This window comes from Rhinolophus ferrumequinum (genome assembly GCF_004115265.2).
Source record: "Rhinolophus ferrumequinum isolate MPI-CBG mRhiFer1 chromosome 15 unlocalized genomic scaffold, mRhiFer1_v1.p scaffold_54_arrow_ctg1_1, whole genome shotgun sequence".
Taxonomy (NCBI): Eukaryota; Metazoa; Chordata; class Mammalia; order Chiroptera; family Rhinolophidae; genus Rhinolophus; species Rhinolophus ferrumequinum.
The window spans coordinates 587,784-612,274 of NW_022680357.1; the positions used below are offsets into that span (position 1 = coordinate 587,784).

Here is a 24,491-nt window from a genome sequence, read left to right on the forward strand (position 1 = left end):
GTGAGCTGCGCCCTCCACAACTAGATTGAAAACAACGACTTGACTCGGAGCTGATGGGTCCTGGAAAAACACACTGTTCCCCAATAAAATTTAAAAAAAAATTCTCAGCTATCTTTCTAGAAATATTCCATGTGTGTTCACACCCACACGTATATATACTCTTCTAATACAAATGGTAGCACACTACACGCACAGTTCTCCACCTTCATTTTTTCCCCCTTTTTCCACCTCTCTCCCCCTGCCCACCGCTCCGGTTCAAGCCGTTGTTTCGCAGTCTAGTTATGTAGGACGCAGCTCCCTGGTCCATGCTGGTATTATGAGCCTTGCGCTCCCCGGGGCTGGGGCACATTTCTTTTAAACTTTACATCCCTGAGAGCGTTCCCTATCGTCCACGTCTGCTAATGCAGACACGTCTCACTCTCTCTAACTGCTCCATGGTTTATCCACTGACAACTGCACACGTTTATTGAATATATCCCTGTGGATAGACATTCGGAATTTTCTCAGTTTTCGTGCTATGACAAACAGGGTTTCTGGGAACATTCTTTATTATGATTATGATTGACTTACGATGCATATGCTATGAATTCGCCCTTCTGAAGCACACAATTCTGGATTTTTAAAATATATTCACAAAGTCGCACCACTGTGACCACTATGTAATTCTGGGAACATTCCTGAACACACAATCTTAGGTCCTGTATGACTGTGTCAGCAGGAGGCCCGCATAGAGGTGCAGTGGATGAGCTTTGGGCAGGTGATTCCTTCCCAGAGGAAAAGATGGGCTTAGTCGTCACCACAAGCAAAAGCCTTGGGCCTAGAGGCTTGGCATCACCACGTAACACCTGCCACATTGAGCACATGCCACGGCAACCACTGTCCAGCCCCTCGGAGAAAACCAGGTCCATCTGGATGGTCACACATCAGAGAGGCTTAAAGCAGGCCAGGCCCCTAAATAGTCCCGTCAGAACACGCTAACGATGGGAACACGCCCCAGTAACACGTATAGTGTAATGTCTCAGTTCACAGACAGACCGTGCTCTTGTGTGGTCTTTTACAAAACTACATCGGGTAACATTATTCCTCTGCGCCAAAACTTTCACACACACACACACAAAAGGCACAGCCAAAATAAACAACATGAACTTTGCAATGGGCAGTCTCTCGCTCGTAGTAGAAGCCAACGTCCTTACAAAGGCCTGCAGGGCCCTACCTGACCTGGTCCCTGCTCACCCTTGGACTTCACCTCCCAGCCCCCTTCCCTCTCTCTCACCATGTTCCGGATCCTTCAGCTCACCCAACATGGTCTCACCTCAGCGCCTTACCCTGCTGTTCCCTCTGCCTAAAGCATCCCTCTTCCAGATGATGGCATGGTTTCTTTCCTCACTTCATTCCCATCTCTGCTCCCTTGGCATCTCCCAGAGAAACCTTCTTTAAGCCCCCTATATAAAATAACACCCTGTAACTTTCTAGCCCACACCTTGCTTTTTCTCCAATCGGCATATATTTATTTCTTTACTCTCTGTCTGCCCCATCTAGAATTTTTATCTCCTAAAGGTAAATACCTTTGTCTTTTCTGTTCACTCCCGTGTCATTAAAATAGAGACTGACACACTGTAGGTAATAATATTTGTTGATGGAATACATGAATAAATAGCTTTCACTGAGGCACAAAACAAAGGTTATAAAAAATCCAAAGGGTGGGGGGAGGGGGAATGGACAGGGGACCTAAACAGACAATTCACACAAAATGAAAACACAGATGATTTGTAAACGTCAGATAAGATATTCAGCTTCACGCATAATAAAAGAAGTGGAAATTAAAACTTCTATGAGTAACCTTTCACCTATGGGATTGGCAAAGATCAAAAAGCTTGTTCGAGGTCACTGATCGTCAGAGAAATGCAAATTAAAACCACAATGAGATATTACCTCACACCTGTCAGAATGGCCATCTCAATAAACAAACAAGTGTTGGCGAGGCTGTGGAGAAAAGGGAACCCTCGTGCACTGTTGGTGGGATTGTAAATTGGTGCAGCCCCTGTGGAAAACAGTATGGAGATTCCTCAAAAAAATTAAAAATAGAGCTACCTTATGACCCAGCAACCTCACTTCTGGGTATTTATCCAGAGAAATCCAAAACACCAATTTGAAAAGATATATACACCCCTATGTTCACGGCAGCACTATTTACAATAGCCAAGATATGGAAGCAACATAAGTGCCCATGAATAGATACAGGAGATGTGGAACATACAACGGAGTATTACTCGGCCATTAAAAAGAATGAAAGTTTACCATTTGCGACATGAGGATATTATGCTAAGTGACACGAGTCAGACAGAGAAAGACAAATACCGTATGACCTCACTTATATGTGTAATCCAAAAAACAAAATAAATGAACAAAACAGAAATAGAGTCATACGCGGTCGGACAATTAAGTTCGCGAACTCATCCTAGAAAAAGTGCTACTGTCACGCAGGGACTCAGGCGAGGTCTCTGGTCCCGCTCCCGCACTAGAACGCAGGACATGGTGAGGCCAAAAAGGAGCTCCGACGGAGCCATACGTAGGGGAGTCATACCACTATAGTCTCGCTGCCGGCGGGGGGAGACACACGAAGTAGAATCCACATGATCCGCAGTCCGCCATTCACTTCCTCTGCCTGCCGACCAACCAACCAATCAACGCAGTCCCGCAGTTAAATCAGTAGCCAATTGGCTGACCGGTTACAGCTGACGGCCAACCAATCACAATCGATGGTCATTCGCCACCCGAGCCAGTACCTCCCCATGTGAGGCCAGAGAGCCTAGAACCTGCTCTCTGGGACTCTGTCCCCACAGCTACACACTTCATTGCTAGGGTTTCCAGGCAGGAATTCCCGCCCATTCTCAGGAATTTTTTTCGCTTTCCCGTTCCCGAATCCCAAGAAAGGTTGGTTGGGAAATCGGGAAAATCAGCTCCTTGAACCCAGTAATACCCACAATGGGAAATAAACATACTACTCACAATGTATCTCTTAGACATTTTTCCTATTTATCGCTAGGGTTTCCGGGTGGGAATTCCCGCCCATTCTTCGGAATTTTTTTCGCTTTTCCGTTCCCAAATCCTGAGAAAAGTTGGTCAGGAAATCAGAAAAATCGGCCCCTTGAACCTAGGTGGTTGGTAGTATTGGCTGTCACTTTGTGGAAATGATTCATCGTGGAGAACAGAAAAGAGTTTATTGTATCTTGGGATTTGGGAAGGGGAAAGCAAAAAAAATTCCTGAGAATGGGCGGGAATTCCCACCTGGAAACCCTACCTCATTGCTGAATATCACTACAGTCACCTTCGAAGGACTCCCCTTGCGAAGTTATGCACCGACGCCATTGCCTCGTCCACCTTGGAACTCTTTTTCTGGAATGGCCATCAGAGCTGTCCCCATATTACCCTTGATGTCCTGAATGTCATCAAAATGTCTTCCTTTCATATTTCCTTTATCTTCAGGTAAAGAAAGAAGTCATTGGGGGCCAGATCAGGTGAGTAGGGAGGGTGTTCCAATACAGTTATTTGTTTACTGGCTAAAAACGCCCTCACAGACAGTGCCGTGTGAGCTGGTGCATGGTTGTGATGCAAGAGCCATGAATTGTTGGTGAAAAGTTCAGGCCGTCTAACTTTTTCACACAACCTTTTCAGCACTTCCAAATAGAAAACTTGGTTACCTGTTTGTCCAGTTGGTACAAATTCATAATGAATAATCCCTCCGATTTCAAAAAAAGGTTAGCAACGTCGTTGCCACAAGTTCGCGAGCTTAATTGTCAGACCACGTAGGTAAGCTTTCTCCTCAGTAGAGCTGCGAAGATGTGCTTCTTAGAGTTTCTGATCAGGAAGGCAGCATTCCATGAGCACTCACTCTGTGCCAGGCACTGTCCTGAGAGCTTTATGCTTATTCACTTAGTGAATTCGCAGAGTAATGCTAGGAGAACCCATCAAAACACCACCTTCATTGCTGGTGGGAAAGCAGCCCCTTTGGACGCTAGTTTGGCAGTTCCCCCAGATGTTAAACATATGACCCAGCAATTCCACTCAAAAGGTGTACCTAGAGCGAAGAGAACTGAAAACGCCGTTCTCATACACAAACTTGTGCACAGACCTTCACGACAGCATTGCTCACAACAGTCCAAAGAAACAATCGAGGGTCCATCAACTGAAGATGTGGTTTATCCACACCACGGAATATTGTCTGGCAATAAAAAGGGATGAAATACTGACACACATGGATGAAACCGGAAGCCATCGGTTTTCCTGCTAAGTGAGAGAAGCCAGGTATAACAGATGGTGAGTTATACCTCAACAAAAAAAACCCCTTTTACAAATAAAGAAACCACAGCACAGAAATAAGGGCTGTTCAGTGGATCAAGGGAGGGAAGAGGGGTTTTCTGACCTGGATGCGAGTCACTCACAGACATGGAAATGGAAATGGGGTGGGGGGTGCAGCATGAGGTCTAGGTGATCGGGATATGGGGCACGAGGGAGAAACCTGGGAGAGGGTGGACACACATACCTGGGAAATATTTCACTGAGAGTGCTGACAAGGGAAGTACCTTTCATCGTGACAGTGGCCTATTCCTACACAATAGAGTAGGAATAGATCATGTCCCATCTCAAGGGACAGTTATAGGGAAGCAGATACAGTGTCAACAGATGTTTGGATGTTTCAAGAGAAGCTAGAAAGAAGGACTGCCATGGGAAGTCCGGTCTGCAAGGACCGTTTCCCCTGGTCACCCGTTCCCGCCTTCTGTTGAAACGGTCTGTGCGGTGGGAGCAGAGAGCGTCAGACGCGCCTCTCTCCTAAGGCGATGGGTACACGCAGAACACGTCGATGCCAGGTGGCTGAGAGGGAGCCAGCCTGTTTAGGAGTCACTTGTTTTTCAATGATTATATCAAAGAATAACGTCGCGTGCAAAAAGGTAGTTGCAAAATAGTGCATTTCACAGGATCCCATTTTTCCACGCTACTTTAAGCACATAGTCAGAAAAAGAACTGGAGGAATATACCCCTGAGAGCAACAGTGGTTATCTCTGGGGGATGAGGCCCTTTTCCTTTGTTCGGTGTATTTCTGTTTGAATTGTTTCAGAATGATCACGTAGCAGAGAGAAACCAATACAGATGTTAACAATTACAGACCTTTTCTAACGTAACCGTGCGTGTACGTACGAGCCGGTAAAGAGCCGGGGCATGGAGAAGTCCACCGAGTGGTGGACAGTGGTTACCTCTGGGGAAGGGCGTAGGCGGGCGCTGGGTGGCAGGTAAAGGGGAAATTCAGATTTGCTGTTTCTGTCATGTTTGAATCTTGGATATGTCATCCTGGGTTGTAGAAAAATGACAAACTCCAGTGCCCGACACTTGGATCCATCCATCCAGAAGTCGAACAATTCTCCCACGTGGGAGGGAGGGGAACACCTTCGTCAAGACACGGGCAGTATTATCCCCGGCCCTCCCGCACCCCAGGACCCAGCCCCATCCCCCGCCCCCACAGGTCACCCACACACACTGAAAGAGGAGCCAAGGGGCCTCATTGTAACACTCATTTTTATATAAATATCCGGAAGTCATGTTACAGAATAAGCACCCCCTGGGAAAAAAGTCAACATTGTTTTTGTTAACTGGCCCCTGCCTTCTAGGTTGGGCCCCAGCCTGGGGGCGCCTGCTGCTTTGGGAAGGCTGGGGTTACTGCACAGAGGCTGCTGACAGAGCTGCCTGTGTGGCCCCCACCCCGCCGGACCGACCCCCTTCTTTGGTGTGTGGTACCTGGTGACCTCCTCTGGCCCCCCTTAGCCTGGGGCAGGGCTCTGGGAACAGGGTTCTGGAGAGCAGGGCCCAGGAGGCCTGGGGGTACTTGGAAATTGGAGTTGGGGGCACTGAGTCGCTAAGAAGTAGATTCTGAAGCTTAGAGGTTGAGCCACTGGGGATGGGGACACACAAAGGTAACAGGAACATGTCGGGGGAGCTGGGCTGTCAGCCAAGCAGGAAGCCTGTGCCCTTCTTCCCGGCCTGGCACCCAGGTCCCTTCCCGTTGGTCCACCTCCTGCCAGACCCCACATTCCCAGGGAGAAGCCCCGGGCCTGCCTGTCCCCTTCCAGCAACACCCCCTGCGATTTCCCTCCCCCCCCACAGAGAAGCCAGAGGCTAGGAACACAGCACCAGTCTGAGGATTTAATTAACCAGGAAGGGGGGGTATTGGGAGGGGCACCCCTGTAAAAATGTACAAAAGGTCCGCGGGCCACGTGGAAGGGGAGATAAATATGTACATGGAACCCCCCTTCCTTTAGCCCCTCCTCCCCCAGCCCTGAGAGGGCTTGAGGACTTGGGTGGTAGGTGAAGGGGACGCGGGGAGGAGGGGGGCACTTTGGCCTCTGGCTTAGTGAGCCCTTGGGGAGGCAGGCCAAGGGCCTAGGGGCCCTCAAAAGGGGGGATGGCGCACCTCAGGAGGTCACGAGCTATGACCTCTTAAGTGACCCCCACTCTCATGTACGTACGTACACACACACACACACACACACACACACACACACACCCCTCTCTGGAGGCTTGTGACCCCTGCCCTCCCAGTGACCCCGAGGTTCATCTGGTGCTTGATCTCATGGTGGTTGGGGCCCTGCTCTCAGGTCCCATGACCTCAGAGGTGGCTGGTGAGGTCACACCACTTGCCCTCCAGCCCTGGCTTGAAACCTCAGCTATAGGACCTTGTCAAAAGGAAAGGGGGGGATGGAGCTTTGCCCCTGCCCCTCCCCTCCCCTCACCTGTCAGCCCGGGCTGGGCCAGGGGCCCGGGGTGGGGAGCCAGGCCGGGGCGCGGGCACAAGGGGAGGCGGCGCCCCTAAAAGAGCTCCTGGTGGGGTCTTGCTGAGAAGGTGAGGGGTTCCCGGGGCCGCAGCCGGTGGCGGGGGGGCCAGGCGGCTGTACAGCAGGGGATGGGCCGGCTCCAGACCATAGAGGCGGGCAGCGGCCACGGCCCCAGGTCCAGTCAGCTCCTCGCCCGCCTCATAGAAGCGAGGTGGCCTTGCCAGACGGGGGGGCCCCGCCAGCCAGGCTGGCTCCAGGAAGCCCGCGCAACGCTCCGGGGGGCTAGGGCCCAGGAAGGGGGGGGGCCTGGGCCTCTCAAACAGCAGGTGGAGGCCCTGGGGCCCGGCGGCGGCTGCGGCAGCGGCGGCGGCGGCGGCAGCGGCGGCAGCAGCGGCGGCAGCCTCCTCCTTCCGTTCTTCTTTTACCCGCACCGACTCCTTGGCTGGCCGGGCCCCTTCCTCGCCAGCCCGGGCCTTGGGAGTGGCAGGAGATACTCGCAGCTGGGGCCGTGAGAACGGGAGGTCCCTGGGGCGAGGGGAGACAGTGAGGGGACGCCAGAGGTCAGGCAGGCCGAGCGGCGGCGAGCAGGTAAGGGTGCCGGGTGCGGGGCGGCAGGAGGCACACCTGTCTTTATCATCCTTGCTGAGAGACGCCTCCCTTCGCTCCACAGGTCGCTCCTTGTCTGAGCCTGGCGTCCGGGCGGCCTCAGGGGGCCGGACCCAGGCAGGAAAGGCCAGAGGGCTGCGGTGCAGGCGGCCCCACGGGTCTGGCGGGGAGGCGAAGGCTGGTGGGGCCCCTGGGCTTTCTTTCTGGGCAAAGACGGCGCCGGAGTCTAGACAAAGGGCAAAGGAGAGGGTGACAGGAGCCAGGAATGGGGGCCCCTTAGGGGACCCCGCAGGTGTCCCCTCAGCCTCCGGCCTGAGCACGTGAACCCACTGCCACAGAGCCCCCTCCCTGCCACCCCCCGCCTGCCCAGCACTCACTGAGTGTGGGGCTGCCCAGGCCGCCAAAGGCCCCGCTGGAGAGGGCAGCCAAGGAGGCGAAGCTTGTGGGACGCCCGAAGGGATCTGCGGGGAAAAGGGGCGGCTCAGAACGCTGGCCGCCTGCTCCAGGCGCCACCGAGGGCTGGCAGGGAGGAGGCAGAGCCGCGAGCGGGCCCCAAAGCCCTCGGCCACGCAGTCTCCACGGCAGGTGCAGAGCACGTCCTTGGGCAGAAAGGCATGTGTCCTCGCACCTCCCAAGTCCCATCAGGTAACAGGGCCGTCCCCACTTAAAGGGGACGGAACAGGCTCAGAGAGGTGAAGTGACTTGCCAGCAGCATCTACTCAGTGAGTGGTGGCCCAACCCCAGGCCTCTCGGACTCCAGAGGTTGAGCTCTCAGCCCACGCTCCCACACTGGCCGTCCGGGGCAGCTCGACAGCAAGTTGCCCGCCTGAAGAGCTGTGCTGGCTTCTCCCACGGGGCATGCAGGGCCCTTCCCATCTGACCCTAACTTCATGCACGTGTCACAGCCAGTCAGAACGAACCCAGCCCACTACAGGAGCCTCGCAATTTCCTCTTCCAAGAACACCCTCCCTAGAGCACCAGGCTCCAATCCTCATGCACCCGAACCCGGGTTAAACCCCCGGGAAGCCTGCCTGCCATGGCTGGGAGCCATGCCCATGCTCGGCCTGGGTCCAGGCAGCCCTCCTCCACCTTCCTCTCCCAAGCAGCACACTGCCCTCAGCACAGGCTATTTCAGAGATAAGATCTGAGCTGGCAGATGAGCAATCAGTCTTCCCTTCCTTACCCATTTTACAGATGGTGAAATCAAGGCTCAGAGGGGGTAAATAACTTGCCCAAGGTCTCCTCCCATTCCAGCTGCCTCTCCGGTCTAACTTTCATCCCCGGCTTGCAACCCCCTGGAAGCCAGAGACCAGGCTCTTACCAATGTGGGTGCTGGGGCTCAGAAAGGGTCCGTGGGCCCCGGGAGCTGCCGTAAAAGGGTTGGCTGCAGCGTGGACGGCACCTGGGGCAGAGAGGCGGAGACTGATGAGGCTGAGGAGGCAACGTGGGCCTCGAGCTACAGACACTCAGGGACCCTCAGGACCCGACAGGGCTGGCCAGACTCACCAGTCGCAGTGAAGAGGGAGGCGGCCGGGTGGGAGAGCTCCTGGCCAGTGGGCAGGGCCCCGTAGGGCCCCGGAAGGCAGGGCAGGAGATCGTTCCGGAAGTCAAGCTTATGGGAGTCGCCCTGCAGGGAACGGGGCGGCCAGCAGTGAGCTGGGCGGCCCTGCTCCTGCTCCTCCACCCTCGGCCCCTCTGAAGGCGGCCGGCCCCCGATGGGCCTGGGTGCCTCTGCCTCGCTCAGCCTTCTCTGACCAGCCCCCAGGCAGGCCAGAGAACCAACCCAGTGCTAACTGGGCCAGAGCGGCCGTGACCCGGGCAGGGTGGGGTGTTTCTGACCAAGACCGCCTGGCCCAACAGCGTGGAGGCGGCCCGCTCTCCCAGTCCACTGGCCCCAGTACCTTCATCTTTTCCTGGTGTCTCAGGATCATGTAAGCCACATGCACGTGCATGGCACACCACTTCCCTGGTTTCTGCCGCCCCGAAGGAAGGATGACCAAAGGCAAAGGGGAGGAAAGAATGTTCACTCATCACCCGCTCCAGGCCTAGCCCTGCACCCTGTGCCCTGCGCCCCGACTCGCCACACAACCTCTCCTGTTATTCTTACAACTGCGGGAGGATAACTTCCCGGCCTAGGAAACTGAGGCTCAGAGAGAAACTACCTTGCCCAAGGTCCCACAGCCCGCGCTGTCTGAACCCAGGCCTGTGGCTCAGGCCTTTGGCTTTCTGCGGATCCACACCTGGCTGTCTCCAGGTCTTGGGCTTCGTACTCATTCCCAAGCAGGACCCCACCCGAGCCACACACCCTGAGACCAGCTCCCAGCCTCATGCAGCCTGAGGCCCTCACCAACTCACCCTCAAAGGTGGCCGGAAATGGTCGGGGATCTGGGGATGGCAAAGCAGAGGTTGGCAGCGATTCACACCTGTTTCCTGACCCGGGCACCTCATCTCCACAGCCCCCAAGTGCCCCACAAACACCTCCCCGAAACCTGTGTGGCCCCTCGAGCCCTTCCTTTCCCTGCTGCTCCCACTCTGGGTCTCGCCCCTCTAGCACCTCCAGGCCCCAGGGAGATGGTCTACGACAAGGCTGAGGAGAAGCCATCCTGGGAACGACGTGATATAACGAGGGTCTGTTTCAGATCTTTAGGCAAAAGTTTTGACTCTGGCTAACAGGCTGGAAATGTCTGGTCTGGTCTGATCTACCCGCAGGCGAGTTTCCCGGCCTCCAGGTTTGCACGTGCTCAGTGGGACGGCAGGCTTGGCCTCCCTCTGCCACTTCACAAAGGGGCAGCTTATCTTCTCACTGTTTTATGGACACGACTTCCTAGTATGACGTCATTTTTTTTTTTTTTTTAAAAAGGTTCTGCGACTTAAAAAATTTGAACCCCCCCAGAACCACCACTGCCCTAGTAACCTAATTTCTGGGACGACTTCATGAAATTCCTATTCCTCGTGCCTGGGAAACCCGTCATTCCATCACTTCCCTCGTGTCAGATTCTCAGGGGCCCCCAGCACACATCGGAAGGAAAGATCTGTGGTTTGTCCTCAAGTCAGCCAGACCCCCCCCAGCGACCCCAGGACCTGCCGTAGCACCCCCCTCACCTGTGTCCCCTTTGGGGGAAGCCCGCTCGGCACTGGCCCCAGTCGTGGTGGCAGCTCGGGGTTCGTGCTCTGGGAAAGGGAGTGGAGGGGTCAGTCAGGAGCGCTGGCATGAATGGGGTGTCAGACGAAGCTGGGGCTGGGACAGGGAGGGGACACAGCTGTGGGGCAACCTGGGTCCACAAGGGGAGGGCAGGGGGAGGGGCAGGGCTTGGGGAACGGGAAGAAGGTACGTGGATCAGGGTGTCTGGGTTCTCGGGGCTGGGGGCTCACCTTGGGCTGGAAAGCCCCCTGCAGGGAACCAAAGGAGACAGCCGGCGGGAGGCCCGGAGGCAGGCCGGGCACGGTGGGAGGGAAGGCCGCGTACGGCTGTGGAGAGAAGGGACCAGTCCACGCTGGGGCGGGCATGTGGCCCTCTGCTCTGCCCAGCAGGCCTCTGGCCTCCACCCTAAAGCCCCCCAGGGAGCTCTCCCGGCTCAAGGCTCTTGCTTTTGAAGCTGAAGACTGGACCCCACCAGTCAGGGCCACGCGCACTGATACATCTATGCCCAAGCCACACTCACACACTCTCACACTCATACATCCACACTCACACACACACACACACACTTACACACACACACACACACACACACTCACATTATGCCGGAAAAGGCCTTCCATCTTTCCTGGGTATTTCTCAAACTAGGGAAGAGAAGGGAAGAGTAAGCCGCCAAGCCAGGGACCCAGGGCCTCCCCTGCAGGCCAGACCCTCCCCCCATCTGAGCTTCACCACCAGCCCAGTGAGGAGCTCACCATGTGGGGGCCGTGGGGCGGCAGCAGGCCCGGGGGGTAAGGGGTGAAGTGCTGGTGGGTGTGCTGGTGGGTGTGCTGGTGCTGGTGGTTGTGCTGGTGGAACTGGAAGGCCAGGGGCCGGGCCGAGCCCCCTGCCCCCACCACCTCGGGGCCACCCTGGGCATTCAGGTAGCGAGAGTTCAGGTCCTGCCCGATCAGGTCCTGTTCTGTGGGAGGGGAGGGGAGGGAGGGGGGAAGGCTGTAATACCTGTCGCCACCACGTCAGCCTCCTTGGGCCCGGGTGACTGGCCTTCCCTTCAGGCCTGGAGCCACTCCCTCCTCAAGCCCTGCTGTCTGCTAAGGGCCAAATGCCCCAACGCTAGCTGGGCCCAAGCCCAAGGCCATGGCCCCCCACCTCCCGGCCAGGACCCCAAACTCACCAGAAAGGGCGTTAGCAGCTGAGGCCCCAGGGTGCCCTGGCACCTGCAGCAAGGGTGGGGGTGGGGGCAGGGTGGGGCCAGGGGAGAACAAGGAGGGGTGGTGGGGGGGTGGGGGTGGCCGCAGCCCGGGTGGGGGGAAGCTGTGGGTGGACAGCGGCAGGGGCAGTGAGGGCGTCGGGGGCCGGTGGGTGAGCTGCGTGGACGAGGAGGAGGCAGATGAGGAGGAAGAGGACGAAGAGGATGATGAGGGGGGAGGCTGAGCCACGGGAGGGGCCGGGGCCTTGGAGGGCGGCCGTGAAGAGCTGGGGAGAGAAGTGGGGAGATGAGTGAGGGGTCGGGAGGTGCCAGCTCTGACTGGACTGGGTCAGAAGCCTGGGCGAAGCCTTGACCCTGGTTCTCCAACACGGACCGTGGTAGAACCCGGCCCCAGGACCCCACCCCCGCCCAAGGAGCTGGTCCTCAGACTGAGGTACCGCCCGCGGCCAACAGTCCCTCGCTCGTCTCCAGGCATCCCTTCCGCGCAGCTGCCTCTGATGTCCCTGGCCACGTGACTTTCCCTTTTCTGACTCAAGCAAAGCACAAAATGGATCATTCCCTTGGACACTTCATTCCAACAGGCCACCTGGGTCCCTGCGCTGAGACAGTGGAAGCAGCGCCCTGAGGGCCTGGCCTCGGAGCTCCAGGCCCGTCCTGCCATTAGCACCTGGGGACCTTGAGCAAGTCACTGCCCCTCTCTGAGCCTTAGTTTTCTCAGTAAGAAAGAGAGTAACGATGACCACGTGATCACCGAGACAGCATCAATGACAGCACGACACTCTTACCCCTCAGCGCGCACTGACGAGCGGCCAAGTGCTGCCACTTGCTTTGCATGCTAGTCCAAGGCTCCAGCATTTCACACCCCCTTCCCACCTGCTGCCGCACCCATGTAACCTGTACCATCACCTCTTTCTTGAACATGACTCAGTTTTCCTTTTTTATGTAGCGTCACCCCAGCCATAACATTGGAAACCAAGGGGCACTAATCGTATTTTCCTAAAGCACGTAAAAGTTGAGAAAAACGTTCTCACGCGTCATCTGAAATTATCTCACACGTCACTAATGATGCGCGCACACACTTTGGGAAACACCGCAGTAACTCACAATGAATCCTCACAACAAACAGCTTTAAGATGAAGGCACGATTATCATCTCATTTTACAGAAAGAGACAATAGAGGCTCAGAGAGGTTAAGTGACTTCTCAAAAATCACAGCCAGTAAGTGGCAGAGGAGGAATTCAAATCCAGGTCTGACTGAAACCAAAGCCAGAACTCTTCATCATCATGTCAGCATTTCCCAAAGTATGTTCTAAAGAACACTGTTCCGAGCAGGTGCCTTGCAAAAGGTCTCACCAGCGGGTGACACTGGGAACGGCACAAACTGGAATCCCTGCATGTGAACATACCGTGTTTCCCCAAAAACAAGACCGGGTCTTACATTAATTTTTGCTCCGAAAGATGCATTAGGGCTTATGTTCAGGGGATGTCATCCTGAAAAATCATGCTGGGGCTTATTTTCCAGTTAGGTTTTATTTTCAGGGAAACACGGTACAAAGGGTTCTGATGAGTCTGTAGTAACCTCTTTAAATGTGTTTCACCCCGTGTCTTCCAAACTTGTCAGTCTCTGATTCCTTTTTCAAATCACATCCCCAGGGCCCAGCCACAGAATGCAGGGGTTGGCGCCAACACGACCAGCCCAAACCCCTGGACAACTCACCCGCCAGTGCTGAGGTCCAGGCTGCTGCCATAGGGAGAAGTGCGGAGGCCAAAGGGTGAGACCCGAAGCTGCAGCTGGGGTGGGGGCGGCAGACTGGGGGCGGCCGGCAAGGGTGCAGGGGGTGAGACAGGAGGCCGAGGGGCTGGTGGAGGTGGCGGTTCCTTCGGGGGGAAAGGCACTAGCAGCGGATCGGGCCCTGGGGGCTGCTCCTGGCTCCGCTCCAGGCCCGACACTTTAGGGACTACGGAGAGTTTTGCTTCACAGTTCCCATTGAAGGCGCCGTGGGGGCCTGAGGCTGTGCGGGCAGAACAGCAGACACTCAGCTGAGGCCCACACTCACCCCAACTCCCTCCTTGTCTCCAGCCCCAGCCCCTGGCACCAACCTTTGCTGGTTGAGACAGTAAAGGATGGGTCGAGGTCATCATCGGAGACCTGGGGAAGAAGGGGAGGGACACGGTCAGGTTCAGGTCACGCGACACCCTTACCCAGGAAGGCCGCCAGCCTCTGGAGCCCGCTAGGAGCTGGCAGGGGTGGCAGGTCTACCATCTCCTTAGCTGAAATCCATCAGACTGGACTCTAGGGCGCCTATGCTCGGGAAAAAGGGGGAGCGCTGAGCCTGAGAACCTGCTAGGCCAGAACTAAATCAAGGCCGAGAAGTACGGAAATCAATGCGAAACTGTCAGCTGTCACTAACTGCTGGCCAACAGGCTGACTGGCTCATTTGTCCGGTACACAAGTGTTCGCAAAAGATTTTAAACTAATTGCTGATATTTAGAAATCCAAAGTTGCCCCATAAAAACTCAGACTTGCAGGTCCTCTTAAGAATCCCCGAGTTTCACATGGCAACAGCGAGCTGGAACTGGCTGGTGCCTGCCCCCCTTAAACACACAACTCTCTGGTTCACTCTAGTCCCTGCCCGCCCAACTTTTAAAACTAAAACAAGACACGTATCAGGGAGGGCAAATTGAGTTAGTTTTAGGGGTAGAGCATCAATAGCTAAGACCCGCTATTTCCGAGCACCATCAGGCCTATTCATACGCCGAAATTCACCTTTGCAGTTTGTGTTCTGACACTGACTACAATGGTTTAGTATCCTCTGCTCAGACTCTACTCTGTAAGACTGACTGGTGCTCAGCAGGAAGGATCAGCTTGGTTCCACAGCCACTTGGGATTTCCGTGGAGAACCAGTACTGTTTGGTCAACTGGCACTAGTCACCAAAGAGAAGAAGTCACTTATGCTCTCAATCCACCCCCTTCCTCCCAAAATCTAATCCTAACTCCATCTAAGCCATGTTCCTCACTCAGGGAGACCTCTAAGCTGCAATGCATTTTCTAAGCTGTGACACCGCCGACCCAACAGGTTCTAGTTCTACTCACCCTCTCATCCAGATCGCTTTCCGCATCACACTGGGGGAGAAGGAAAGACAGAGGTGTCACACAAAGGAAGAGGAGAGGAGCCCAAGGTCGAGAGGGGACTGTCAGAGAGGGAGTGCAGGGGAGGGGCCGCTGGAGGTGGAGAGCACTTACTATGTATCCCGCTTCCAGAGAGTGACGGGAGGAGGCCTGAGAAAGACCAGAGTCCAGAGGTAAGGGAGGCTGGCTGGCAAGGCCTTTGGATCACGTCTCCACCCCCCGGCAAGGCACTCGAGGCCCCTCAGGACCTACTCTCCAGCTCCTTCTAGCTGCTTCTCCTGCTGTGCTCCCAGTGTTCCCAGTGCTCCGGCCACTTTCCAAACACACCAGACTCTCATATGTCGGTGTTCTAGGCCCAAACAACTCTGCTGCGTTTCTTCTCTTAGCAAACGTCTGACTCTCCTTCCAGGCCTAACTGAGACATCCTAGGGGGCTTTCCCTAACCACAGCCCTCCGCCCATCCCCCAGACAGAATGAGAGGCTTCCTCATGGGGGTTTCTGCAGCGCCTCTCCCAGATCTCCGCCTTCTGTAGCTTCACGGCTTTGGGTAGAGGTACTTGCTTGTAGATTGTTGTTTTTCCTGCTAGACACCCACTCCCTCACTTGAAGGGGAGGGCACAGACCGTGTCTAACTCATTTATGATTCAACTAAGTCCTTTTGCCACATCTCTTGAATTATCAACACGTTTGAGGCAGACTCAGCACTCGCCAGCAGCAGACGAGTCTGACCACGGACGTGTCTGTATCAGACCTGGATGGGGGAGTGGGAGCTCCCATGTGCCAGGCTTCCCTCTGCCTTTGGAGGCTGGGGTTCCCGTTTAAAATGGGTAGTGGCATTGCTCCTGGAAAACGAGTCTTTGGGAAGGATGTTCTGCCCCGAGTTTTAAAGGATAGGGATATGAAACACACTCACCTCCTTCCTTCTCCGCTTACTGGGCCATTTTCGGGCCCGATCCCCAGAGGGCCGGCCTGGCTCCCGATCAGAGCTGTCCCCTGGCTCCCCAGTGGCCCCACTGGAGGCCCCCCTCTTCCGCTTCCCAGAATGCTTTAGCCGATGTTCCAGCCGCTCTGGGGGCTGAAGTGAGGCATCCTTCTGTGGAGGAGGAGGTGGGACTAAAGTGGATGGAGAAAGGGAAGCTCCCGACCTCTCTAGAGATGACCAGGCCACCAAAGTGGCCCTCAGGTCAGGTAACCCGGTTGGTCCCTGGAGGCCAGCTCTACCCCCTCCCAGCCCAGGGTGGGGCAGAGGCCTGGCCAGAGGAGCCGGTTGCTCTGGTTTGGGGTGCCAGCATTCCCCCCTCCACTCCACCCACTCCAGGCACCGAGCCCTCCTCTCTGCCCCTCCGAAGCCCCCCAAGTTCCCCAGCCCCCTCAGGCCCCACCTGCAAGGCCTCGAGGCTGGCGAAACTGGCTATGGCGAAGCCATCGATCAAGTCTTCCTCCTCTTCTTCCTCCTCCTCGGGCTCCTCCTCGGCCTCCCCGTCGTCTGCGCCCCCCTCCTCCTCCTCCTCCTCTTCCTCCCCGCGGCTGCCCGAGCCAGCAGGCCGCTTCCTAGCTCGGGGTCTCGGGGGTCGAGGCCTGGGCCGGGGCCGTCGCCGTCTCGGGCCTCCGGGCCGCTCTCCAGACGAAGCTGACGACCAGGGCCGGGCGGGCGGCGGCGGCGACGACGAGGACGACGAGCCTCGCGGGGCGGCCAACAGGGCCCGGGGCGCGTCGCCGCCAGGACCTCGGCGGCGCCGCTGCTCCCGGTCTCGGTCTCGGCGCGAGCAGCGCCGCCGCCGCCGCTCTCCTTCAGCGGCCCAGCCCGGGCCCGGAGCCGCGGCCGTCTCCATGGCGACCGCCCTCAGTGCCGCATCCGGAGGCGGCGGGGCCCGAAACGGCCTGTCCGCAGGCCTAGGGTCGCAGGCGCGGCGCTGGCGGCTGCACAGGGACGAGAGGGCCACGGCTTCCCCTTTAGAGCAGGATCGGCTGGCCCTGAGCTTGCCCCAAGGCCAAGGCCTGGGGAGCCGGCGCCGCCCCCGGGGCGACAAGCCCGAGGGGCCCCCCCCCGTGGGGCCGAGACGGCAAAAACGGGGCGCCCGTCCCTTTAAGGCGAGGCCTCAAGTTGTCCAGCCCCTGGCCCCTTTAAGACGACCCAACAGTGTCCGGCTGGCCTAGTGCGGTGGCCGCCCCCTGCCAGGGGTCGAGACAAGACTCCCCGAGGAAGAGGAAGGGCCACCCCTTTAAAAGGGACCGAAAGCTCGCCCCGAAACGCAGACCTCCCCTTTAAAAGTGCCTCAGGTCCTCCGGCTAAAAGAGGCCACCCCTTTAAGGAGTCCAGGGTCCTCAAAACAGCAGGCCGCCCCTTTAAGGGCTCGGGAGTTAAGTTTCTAGTCCTCCACAAGCGGCCACTTCCCCTTTAAGCTGAATTTAAAGGACTTCTTGCGTGGGGGGGGAAGAGCAGGCGAGAATCCTCACTCGCTCCAATTCTCCCAACAGCACAGTTCTCAATTTGTCAGCTTCTGTTCGGCGGCTTCCCCTTTAAGGCTGGCGTTGTAGTCCGCCGAGTTCAGTGGCCACCCCTTTAAGGAGATTTAAAGGGGCCTCTTCCAGGCCCAGCTCTTCCAGCCTCCGCCTCCGGTCGCCATGAAAGGCGCGAGGGGGGGGCGGGGCCGCGGGGGCCAGCCCTCCAAAGCCCCGGATGTGAGGCAACGGTGACGGGTAGAGCCTCTCTGTCCGCCGACATAAAAGTCTCTTCCTCCTTTCCTCGCCTGTGTCTGACTTGAGCCGTAAGGGATCCGGAACGGCCGTTGGGCAGCGAGGGAGCTCCAGCGCACCCTCCTGTTGTCTCCTTTGGAGTCTCGGGCCTCTTCTCCTCCAGGACTTCCCTGCCCCTCCTCCCTCTTCCTCCTCAGCCTACGCCTCCTTCCTCTCTCGGCCTCCTCCCACTCTCCGCCCCCTTCCCCTCACCCCTCTACAGGTTTAGTCGTTGATAGGTTGAAAAGTGTGCGTCAGGGTGGGGGGCGGAGCCAAACTCGGGGAGTGGATAATTTGTAACCGCCCTCAAACCCTGGATTGGGTACACGTCAGATTAGCTCCGTCCTTCATCGAGTCTCGTGACTCCACTGGTTAGAAGTAGGTGCTCGGGGCGGACCCCGCCTCTTCCTGCTCTTCGCTCATTGGTCGGCCGTCTGATGAGTCAAGGAGAGGCGTCTGGAGGTGGTGCGCGAGCCGGAGGGGGCGATCGACCGCTGGGCGGCGCGCGGCCTTGGAAGGAGCCTGTCCACCGCCTGTGACATCGTCTCTGCCTTTCCGCGGTTTGGCTTAACCCACCGGCGGCCTGGCTTCTCGCGCACGCGCGTGGCAAGCTCGTGGTCCGGCGGGCCGCTCCGTGGGGTAGCCCCGCGGCGCGAGGTGGCCCGAGCACGCAGCGTGCCTAGCGAGCGCCAGACGCGTGCGAAGGAGGAAGCGTTCCGTTATCGTTCTGTTCAGTGGGAAAGTGGTGGCCTGTGTTCTCTGCGTGCCATCGAGAAAAAAATAGCTTGCTCTTGTGCACCGGCCACTTTCTACCCTATTAACTCCCCGGGTAAAATTGTTTTAGGAAGGTGTTGCGATTGGCCCTACTTTACAGAGGGGGAGCGGATGGACGCACAAACATGGATCCTAACCAGGATTTGGACTCAGGAAACCGTGCTCACGTCAACCACCATTGTAATTTGCCTGTATGTTATGAAAGCTGCAGAGGGCCGCTTCTGGCCTCTGGTTGCCTGGGTTGCCCTAGTATTGTGGACATCTGCACAGACACTTGGCTCGCTTTCCTATGTATAAAATGGGTAGAATTCCCTCTCACACGTTATGTACAGGTCAAGTACATGGGAGAGTATGTTGTAGGCGCTCAATTATAGCCGACTACTCCGCTCTTGAATCTACCGTGTGTCCCCGAAAATAAGACGCGGCCGGACAATCAGCTCTAATGGGTGTTTTGGAGCAAAAATATATTAATATAAGACCCGTCTTACTTGACTAAAAAACCGCGTCTTATATAAGACCCGGTTTTATATTACTTTTTGCTCCAAAAGACGCATTAGAGCTGATTGTCCGGCTGCGTCTTATTTTCAGGGAAACACGGTAGCCACAGGTCCTGGCCTGCACCTTAGAAGGAAGTCAGGGCCATCGTGATCCAAGCCTTGGTCCACTCAGTCTCCTCTTTGATGGAAGTGAATTGGGAGAACCCTGACCAGGGTCCCGGATCACAGGATCTTCTGGGGCAGATTCAGAAGTAATCCCTCTACACAAGAAAATCCTCAAGTCAATAAAATATCTCCAATGACCATTCCCTCACCCCCTCCCTGTATGCAACCCTCATTGCCTTCCCTGGCACCTCTCCCACTTCCCACTATTTGGGGCCAAAGTATAAACATTAGCCAATACTGCCAGTCAGGCATCAGTGTCAAACTCAACTGAGAACATACAAAAGAATCAGAAATATATCAAAAACTTTACTAGAAATATATAGAGAAAAAATAAAATGGCCTCGAGTCTTCCCTTTCCTCTCGGATAGATGGTCCAATGGGTCTGCACCCTAATCCACTCTCTCCTCTTCCAGGAGCAAGGCATCCAGTTCCGCCAGCCGCTGCTGCAGCAGGGTTCCCACATCTGGGCTGGGGGCCAGGTTGGGAGTAATGGTCCTGCCAGCCGCAGCCCGGACCCCACGAGATGGCCGCCGGGATCGAGGAAGGCTACTGTCCCGAAATTCTACAGCCCGTCGCAGCTTCCTCGAGCTGGTGAAAATCAGAGTCCCGTTGCGCTCCCGGGGTTCCTCGAAGATGGTCTCAAAGGCCCTGGACCAGGCAGGGAGGAACGCTGGTTACCAGCATGCCCCCTGGTGCCAGCCTTCCCTCTGTCACCCCCAAGCCTTCAAAGTGTCTCACCTCCTGGTTGTAGGCGACTGGTAATTCTTGTTGGTGTAAATTTCTTCCAAGCTGAACTCTTTCTTATTCAACCTAGGAGCAAAGAGCAGAGGCCACTGAAAAACCTGGGGCCAGAGGGGCCTGGAGAAACGATAAGCCAGCCTGGTCTGTATTTCCGTTTCTGGGACATACCATGGGCCAGGAGCGCTGCCTGAGGCAGACGGTTCTAAGCACAAACCCAGCGGACTCCTCTGAGCTGGACTGTGCTCCCCGAGAGGAGATAAAGCCACAGTTCAGGGGATGTGAGCCTCCATCCGTTTAGCCAAGGCAGCTCCGTGCACAATAAGCACCTCACCTGATGGGTCGAGGCAGCCCCATTGGTGTGAGGTTTAGCTGAGGACGGGCCGGGGTCCTGCGTATTCTGAATCGAGAAACCTTTCCCATGGTCTGCAGAAAGGGGGCCGAGGGTAAGACTGTGCCATGGGCACAGGCTCCCACTTGTGTCCTCCCCGCCAACCTGTCCACCTACCTTGGTCTCAGGGTCTGAAAGCACCTGGTCCTCTGAGGCCATTGGCTCCTTCCCCTTGGTGGAGCCCAACCTGCGGAGAAGGTCAAGGCTCAGAGACAAACAGCATTCACAGCAGTATCCCCACGTCCTGCCCACTGGACACTAGGGGAGGAGGCTGGGCCCAGACTGTCACCGGGCATTAAGGAGGGTTTATCGAGGGCACTACCTGGGTTCTGCAGGTTCAGAGAAGGAGGAAGTAGATGCAGTGGACGAGCAAGATGTGACGAGGGGAGGAGAGCCTCCCACTCCTCCAAGAGGGAAGACCTCTTTCCGGAGACAGAGCCGAGGGGGTGGCGGGGCTCGGGCCATCTCGCCACCACCCACAGTGTGCCGCCGGGGCCGTGGCCGGCTCAGGTGGTGTGGAGCAGGGGGCCAGCTGCAGGGATCTGAACCTGGGGGCCCCAGATCAGGGCAGGAGTGGCTTCGGCCCAGAGAGGGCTTAGGGAGAGGTGCTAGTGGGGTGTGGTCTCGGGCCCGCCACTGGCGGATAGGGGGTCGGGGACTGACAGATGCAGTGCTCTCAGCAGCCCTGGACTGATCAGCCTCTGAGATGGCAATCTTCAGCTCCAACTTCATAGGGGGTGAGGGGGGCGGGGGCTGCGGAGCTTTGTTGGCTGTGAGGAAGATGTCAGCAAAGCTCTCGAGCTTGGAACGGACGGAGCGGAAGAGGGGGGCCAAGCCCCAGGGACTGAGGCGGGGGCGTAAAAGGCTGGACGGCGGTGGGGTCGATGGGGGCTCCAGAACAGGATCTGGGGCTGAGGAAAGGAGAGGGTCACAAGTGGGTATTCCTCACTGCAGGCGTCTAAGCCCCACTTCAGCAGCCTCAGCTCCTCCCCTAAACACTACGCCGCCCACAGAGGAATAAGCCCACTCCTGAAAAACTAAGCCCTATCTTTAGGAGGTGCGCATCAGGCCTCTGAAGTCTAAACCCCATCTTTACACACCAAGCTCCACCCTAGGAGGGGATTAGGCCCCACCCCCACCTCTGCACCTGACACTTAGAAGCTCAGCTAGGATTTTCCAGAGCCTCAAGTCTCCTCCGTGTCTCTGAGTCCTTACCTGGCGATGGGTTCTCCAGAGGGTCTGCAGGCAAGGAAGATGGCTGGAATGGGGGTTCCAGGTCCCTGGGCGGAGGCATTGGCTGGTTCACCATCGTCACGGACTCAGCTCTGGAGTGAAGGGATAAGATAAAGGCTGGGGGAGCTTCCAGGTCCAGATCCGACCTGAGCCAGCACCTCCCCTGTCCCTTAAGCCTTCTGAAGGTGCTACAAGAAACAACTGGACAAGTCCATTCTGAGGCCCTTAGCTCTGGCTGCCTAGACAATGGTTGTTGCCTGGACATCTTAATAATTCCTTCCCCAGCCGTCTCACCTTCTGGCTGGGACGATGAAGTTGGGAGCCTTGTCGGCGAAGCCCTGGATGTAAAAAGGGGGTATTTGTGGGGAGGCAGGGAAGCCCCGCTGACCTCCCTAGCTTCCCACATCCCGACTGTCTCTGTCTTCAGATGCCCGCCTGGGCTCACACCACAGACTTTTTCATACAGGTCTTTGCTCCAGCAGTGTCTTCTGCCTAACCTGCTGTCCTCCTGGCTCTGAGCAAAGGCCACCCAGGACTCAATCCTCCTACCTGTCTCCTACACCCGCTGAGTGCCTGCCCCCAGCTGCACCCCTGCCATCCTCACCCGAAGTTCCCATACCTCAGCTGGGGGTCTGGGGCTGGCAATGTCTTCTAGCATCACCACCAGAGTGGGCTGGGGGCCCCCGTCCACCGCTCGTGAAGGGCCCTCGTCTGGGCCAGGGGTTGGCTGTGATCGACACCTCAGAGTGGAAGGAGACCGATGGATGTGGCTCAAGGGCTCTCGGCATAAGTGCAGGGGGTCGGGAGGCCTGGAGAGGGAACACACAGATCAGAGGGGCTCTGCTGTGTCCCCAGCTGCCCCCCAAATCCTGCCATGCTCACCTGGCCTGGGACAACCATATGGCTTTTTGGGGTGGCAAGGCAGGCGGCTGGTTTCGGACAGAATCCTGACAGTTGGCGGGGTGCCGTGGGGTGGAGGTCTCCTCTCCTGGCACTAGGGGGGCCTAGGAGACAAGGTGTCAAGAGTAAGATGAGGGAATGAGTTGGACTGGACAGGATCTCCCTGTGCCTAAGTGTCCTAGGCCACAAAGGTGACAGAGGTTGTGGCTAGAATTCACTCAAGATCCCCAAAGAGGTGAGTCAAACTGAATTGGGGGTCAGATATTAGTGTTGTGAGCTGCAGCTGTGGGACCTGGATCATCTCACCCACGCTGTTTGGAGTGTGAAAAGAAGGTGACTTTGGGTGAGTCACAGCCCTGTTTGGGACTTCAGTTTTGCTATCTGTACAATGGAGCCAATGACCTCGGTCTGCTTCCCAAGGATTGCCTAAAAGTTGGGCTGGGAAGCAAGCAGAAGCGTTTCTCGTATTTCCAGAGTAGTAGGGACGAGGTTCCAGCCCCACTGGCTTGGCCGTGGGGAATGGGCACTGGAGACCCCGCCCAATTTGAGGAGGGACTAAGAGAGCCAAGCAGAACGTTAGCATTATGGAGGCCGGCTGGGCGACGGGTGTGAGAATGAAGTGTTTGGAAGTCAATTATCCTCATTAGTGATCTGGCCTAATTGGTACTGAGGAGGAACTGGGTTGAGAAAGGGGCTTCTCAGTTCGGGGGGCTCACCATATGGGCAGCCATGACATCTTCCAGCACCACGGCCAGGACCCGCCGAGAGGCCTTTTCCAAGGGTGAAGGGGCCACCACGGGCTGCAGCCTCGCCCGTTTCGGGCTTCTGGCTCCCCATAATGCTCGAGCCAGGGGCTGGCGGCATAGACGTGGCTGGCCAGGCGGGCTGGAGGATGAGAGAAGCAGAGGACGGTTGCCCAAGCCTGTCGTTGGCTCTGTGGTTCCCCTGTACGGCCGCCAGGCTCCCCGTTTCCCGGGCTCACGACAGGCTGGCGGGGTGCACTCTCACCTGGAGTCCCCGGGCAAGTCCATGGGGGAAGCGGCAGCTTCGGGGAGTCCCTGGGGGATCCCAGGCTGCAGCCTGGGGTAGGGTGGGGAGCGGAGGAGTGGGGAGTGAGGGCCAGCCCTTCCCCTGGGGCTCTGCCCTTCATGGTCCACCCGCAGCTCCCGGTAGCCCACGGGCCGGAGACCTGGGGCGCGAAAGGGCGCCCTCGGTCGGCCGTCCGGAGCGGGTGTCTTCCCACAGCCGCTGCCGCCGCCGCCGCGATCAGCGGATCACTCGCGCACTTCTGGGCACTTGCCAGGAAAACCTGGATTGCAGCAGCCCCAGTTCTGCCACGGCCGGAGCCTCCTGGGGCCTTTGTCCCTGCAGATTCCGCCCTGAGATTCCCCGGGATCAGCTAGGATCCCGGTCCTGGAAGGCTCAGTTTCCACCAGATCCCTCCGCGATCCTCATCCACTCCCAGCGAGCGACCAAGGGCTCTGAAGCAATATTCCCACACGCCGACGACTTCCCCCTCCCGCCAGATCCCCTAGACTGGATCCAAGAGGAAAGAATCCTCCAGCGCGGTTCCGCCAATCAGACGCCGCACGAGGATCCTCCTCTCCCTGTGAGCTTCGGCTCCGTAAAGCTCCGCTCAGCCAGGGGAAGACCGAGCTTGAGCAACGCGAACTCAGTCCGGATCCCCGGGGATCCACTGTCAAGCGGATAGCCCTCCACTCCAATCCCGGGAGGTCCCGCCCACAGACCCCCTCCCTCTGCCCTCCCAGGATCCCCGCCCAGGGCTCTCCCCAGCCCGGGAACAGATGGTTCAAACGACTCCTTCCCTCCCTCCTCCCGCCCTCTCTCCAGCCGCTCGGTTCCCTCCCCCGCGCGCCGCTCACCGCCGCCTCCCGCGGATCCCGGGTCTTCGACGGCTCCCACCTGCGGCTCCTTTAAAACCAGCCTTTCCCAACACTGCCCAACCGCTGAAGGCCTTCTTCTCGGAGCCTCCGGACTGCGTCCAATCGGCGGCCCGCGTCTTCCTGGGTGGTGAGAAATGAAGTGAAGCCTCCTGGCAGCCATCATCCCTAGGGGCAAACCGCCCAATTGGGCTGTGCCACCATGATAGTTGAGGGCAGATAGCGCCGTCCTCAAGGCACGGAAATG

The 24,491-nt window shown here is 57.2% G+C and overlaps 2 protein-coding genes across 4 annotated transcripts; both read right to left on the minus strand.

Annotated features, from left to right (window-relative positions):
• Nucleotides 1-6,175: 6,175 nt before the first annotated feature.
• FBRS (fibrosin) lies at nucleotides 6,176-16,865 on the minus strand. 3 transcript variants are annotated; one of them, XM_033101768.1, is made up of 18 exons: nucleotides 16,292-16,865; nucleotides 15,823-15,999; nucleotides 15,024-15,059; nucleotides 14,874-14,903; nucleotides 13,880-13,928; nucleotides 13,497-13,791; nucleotides 11,744-12,045; nucleotides 11,325-11,530; nucleotides 11,169-11,213; nucleotides 10,803-10,898; nucleotides 10,533-10,601; nucleotides 9,786-9,815; nucleotides 9,332-9,403; nucleotides 8,937-9,057; nucleotides 8,752-8,832; nucleotides 7,808-7,891; nucleotides 7,449-7,656; nucleotides 6,176-7,349 (listed from the first exon to the last, which is right to left on the minus strand). In XM_033101768.1, the coding sequence occupies exons 1-18, from the start codon at nucleotides 16,739-16,741 to the stop codon at nucleotides 6,779-6,781; spliced, it is 2,922 nt and encodes a 973-aa protein (XP_032957659.1). In that variant the 5' UTR covers nucleotides 16,742-16,865; the 3' UTR covers nucleotides 6,176-6,778. The 3 variants fall into 3 exon arrangements, with proteins under 3 accessions (XP_032957659.1, XP_032957658.1, XP_032957660.1); XM_033101767.1 differs by having other exon boundaries at nucleotides 15,823-16,002; XM_033101769.1 differs by lacking the exon at nucleotides 11,169-11,213 and having other exon boundaries at nucleotides 15,823-16,002.
• A 2,532-nt stretch (nucleotides 16,866-19,397) lies between these two features.
• Nucleotides 19,398-24,376, minus strand: PRR14 (proline rich 14). Its single transcript, XM_033102104.1, has 12 exons — nucleotides 24,227-24,376; nucleotides 23,352-23,423; nucleotides 23,060-23,228; nucleotides 22,326-22,447; nucleotides 22,063-22,252; nucleotides 21,738-21,781; nucleotides 21,426-21,535; nucleotides 20,533-21,121; nucleotides 20,328-20,397; nucleotides 20,154-20,245; nucleotides 19,820-19,891; nucleotides 19,398-19,729 (listed from the first exon to the last, which is right to left on the minus strand). Exons 2-12 carry the CDS (start codon nucleotides 23,372-23,374, stop codon nucleotides 19,471-19,473), a joined length of 1,740 nt encoding a protein of 579 aa, XP_032957995.1. The 5' UTR covers nucleotides 23,375-23,423; nucleotides 24,227-24,376; the 3' UTR covers nucleotides 19,398-19,470.
• Between the last annotated feature and the right edge of the window lie 115 nt (nucleotides 24,377-24,491).

Bases quoted from the DNA above. Each gene is read 5' to 3' on its own strand.
- FBRS (XM_033101767.1), bottom strand. From the start codon at position 16,741: ATGGAGACGGCCGCGGCTCCGGGCCCGGGCTGGGCCGCTGAAGGAGAG. The intron at 9,058-9,331 runs GTACTGGGGCCA...CGTTCCCTGCAG, and splicing joins GACACCAGGAAAAGATGAAG to GGCGACTCCCATAAGCTTGA. The intron at 8,833-8,936 runs GTGAGTCTGGCC...TCTCTGCCCCAG, and splicing joins CTCCCTCTTCACTGCGACTG to GTGCCGTCCACGCTGCAGCC.
- PRR14 (XM_033102104.1), bottom strand. From the start codon at position 23,374: ATGGACTTGCCCGGGGACTCCAG. The intron at 21,782-22,062 runs GTATGGGAACTT...TTTTACATCCAG, and splicing joins GCCCCAGACCCCCAGCTGAG to GGCTTCGCCGACAAGGCTCC. The intron at 21,536-21,737 runs GTGAGACGGCTG...CCTTCACTCCAG, and splicing joins TTCATCGTCCCAGCCAGAAG to AGCTGAGTCCGTGACGATGG.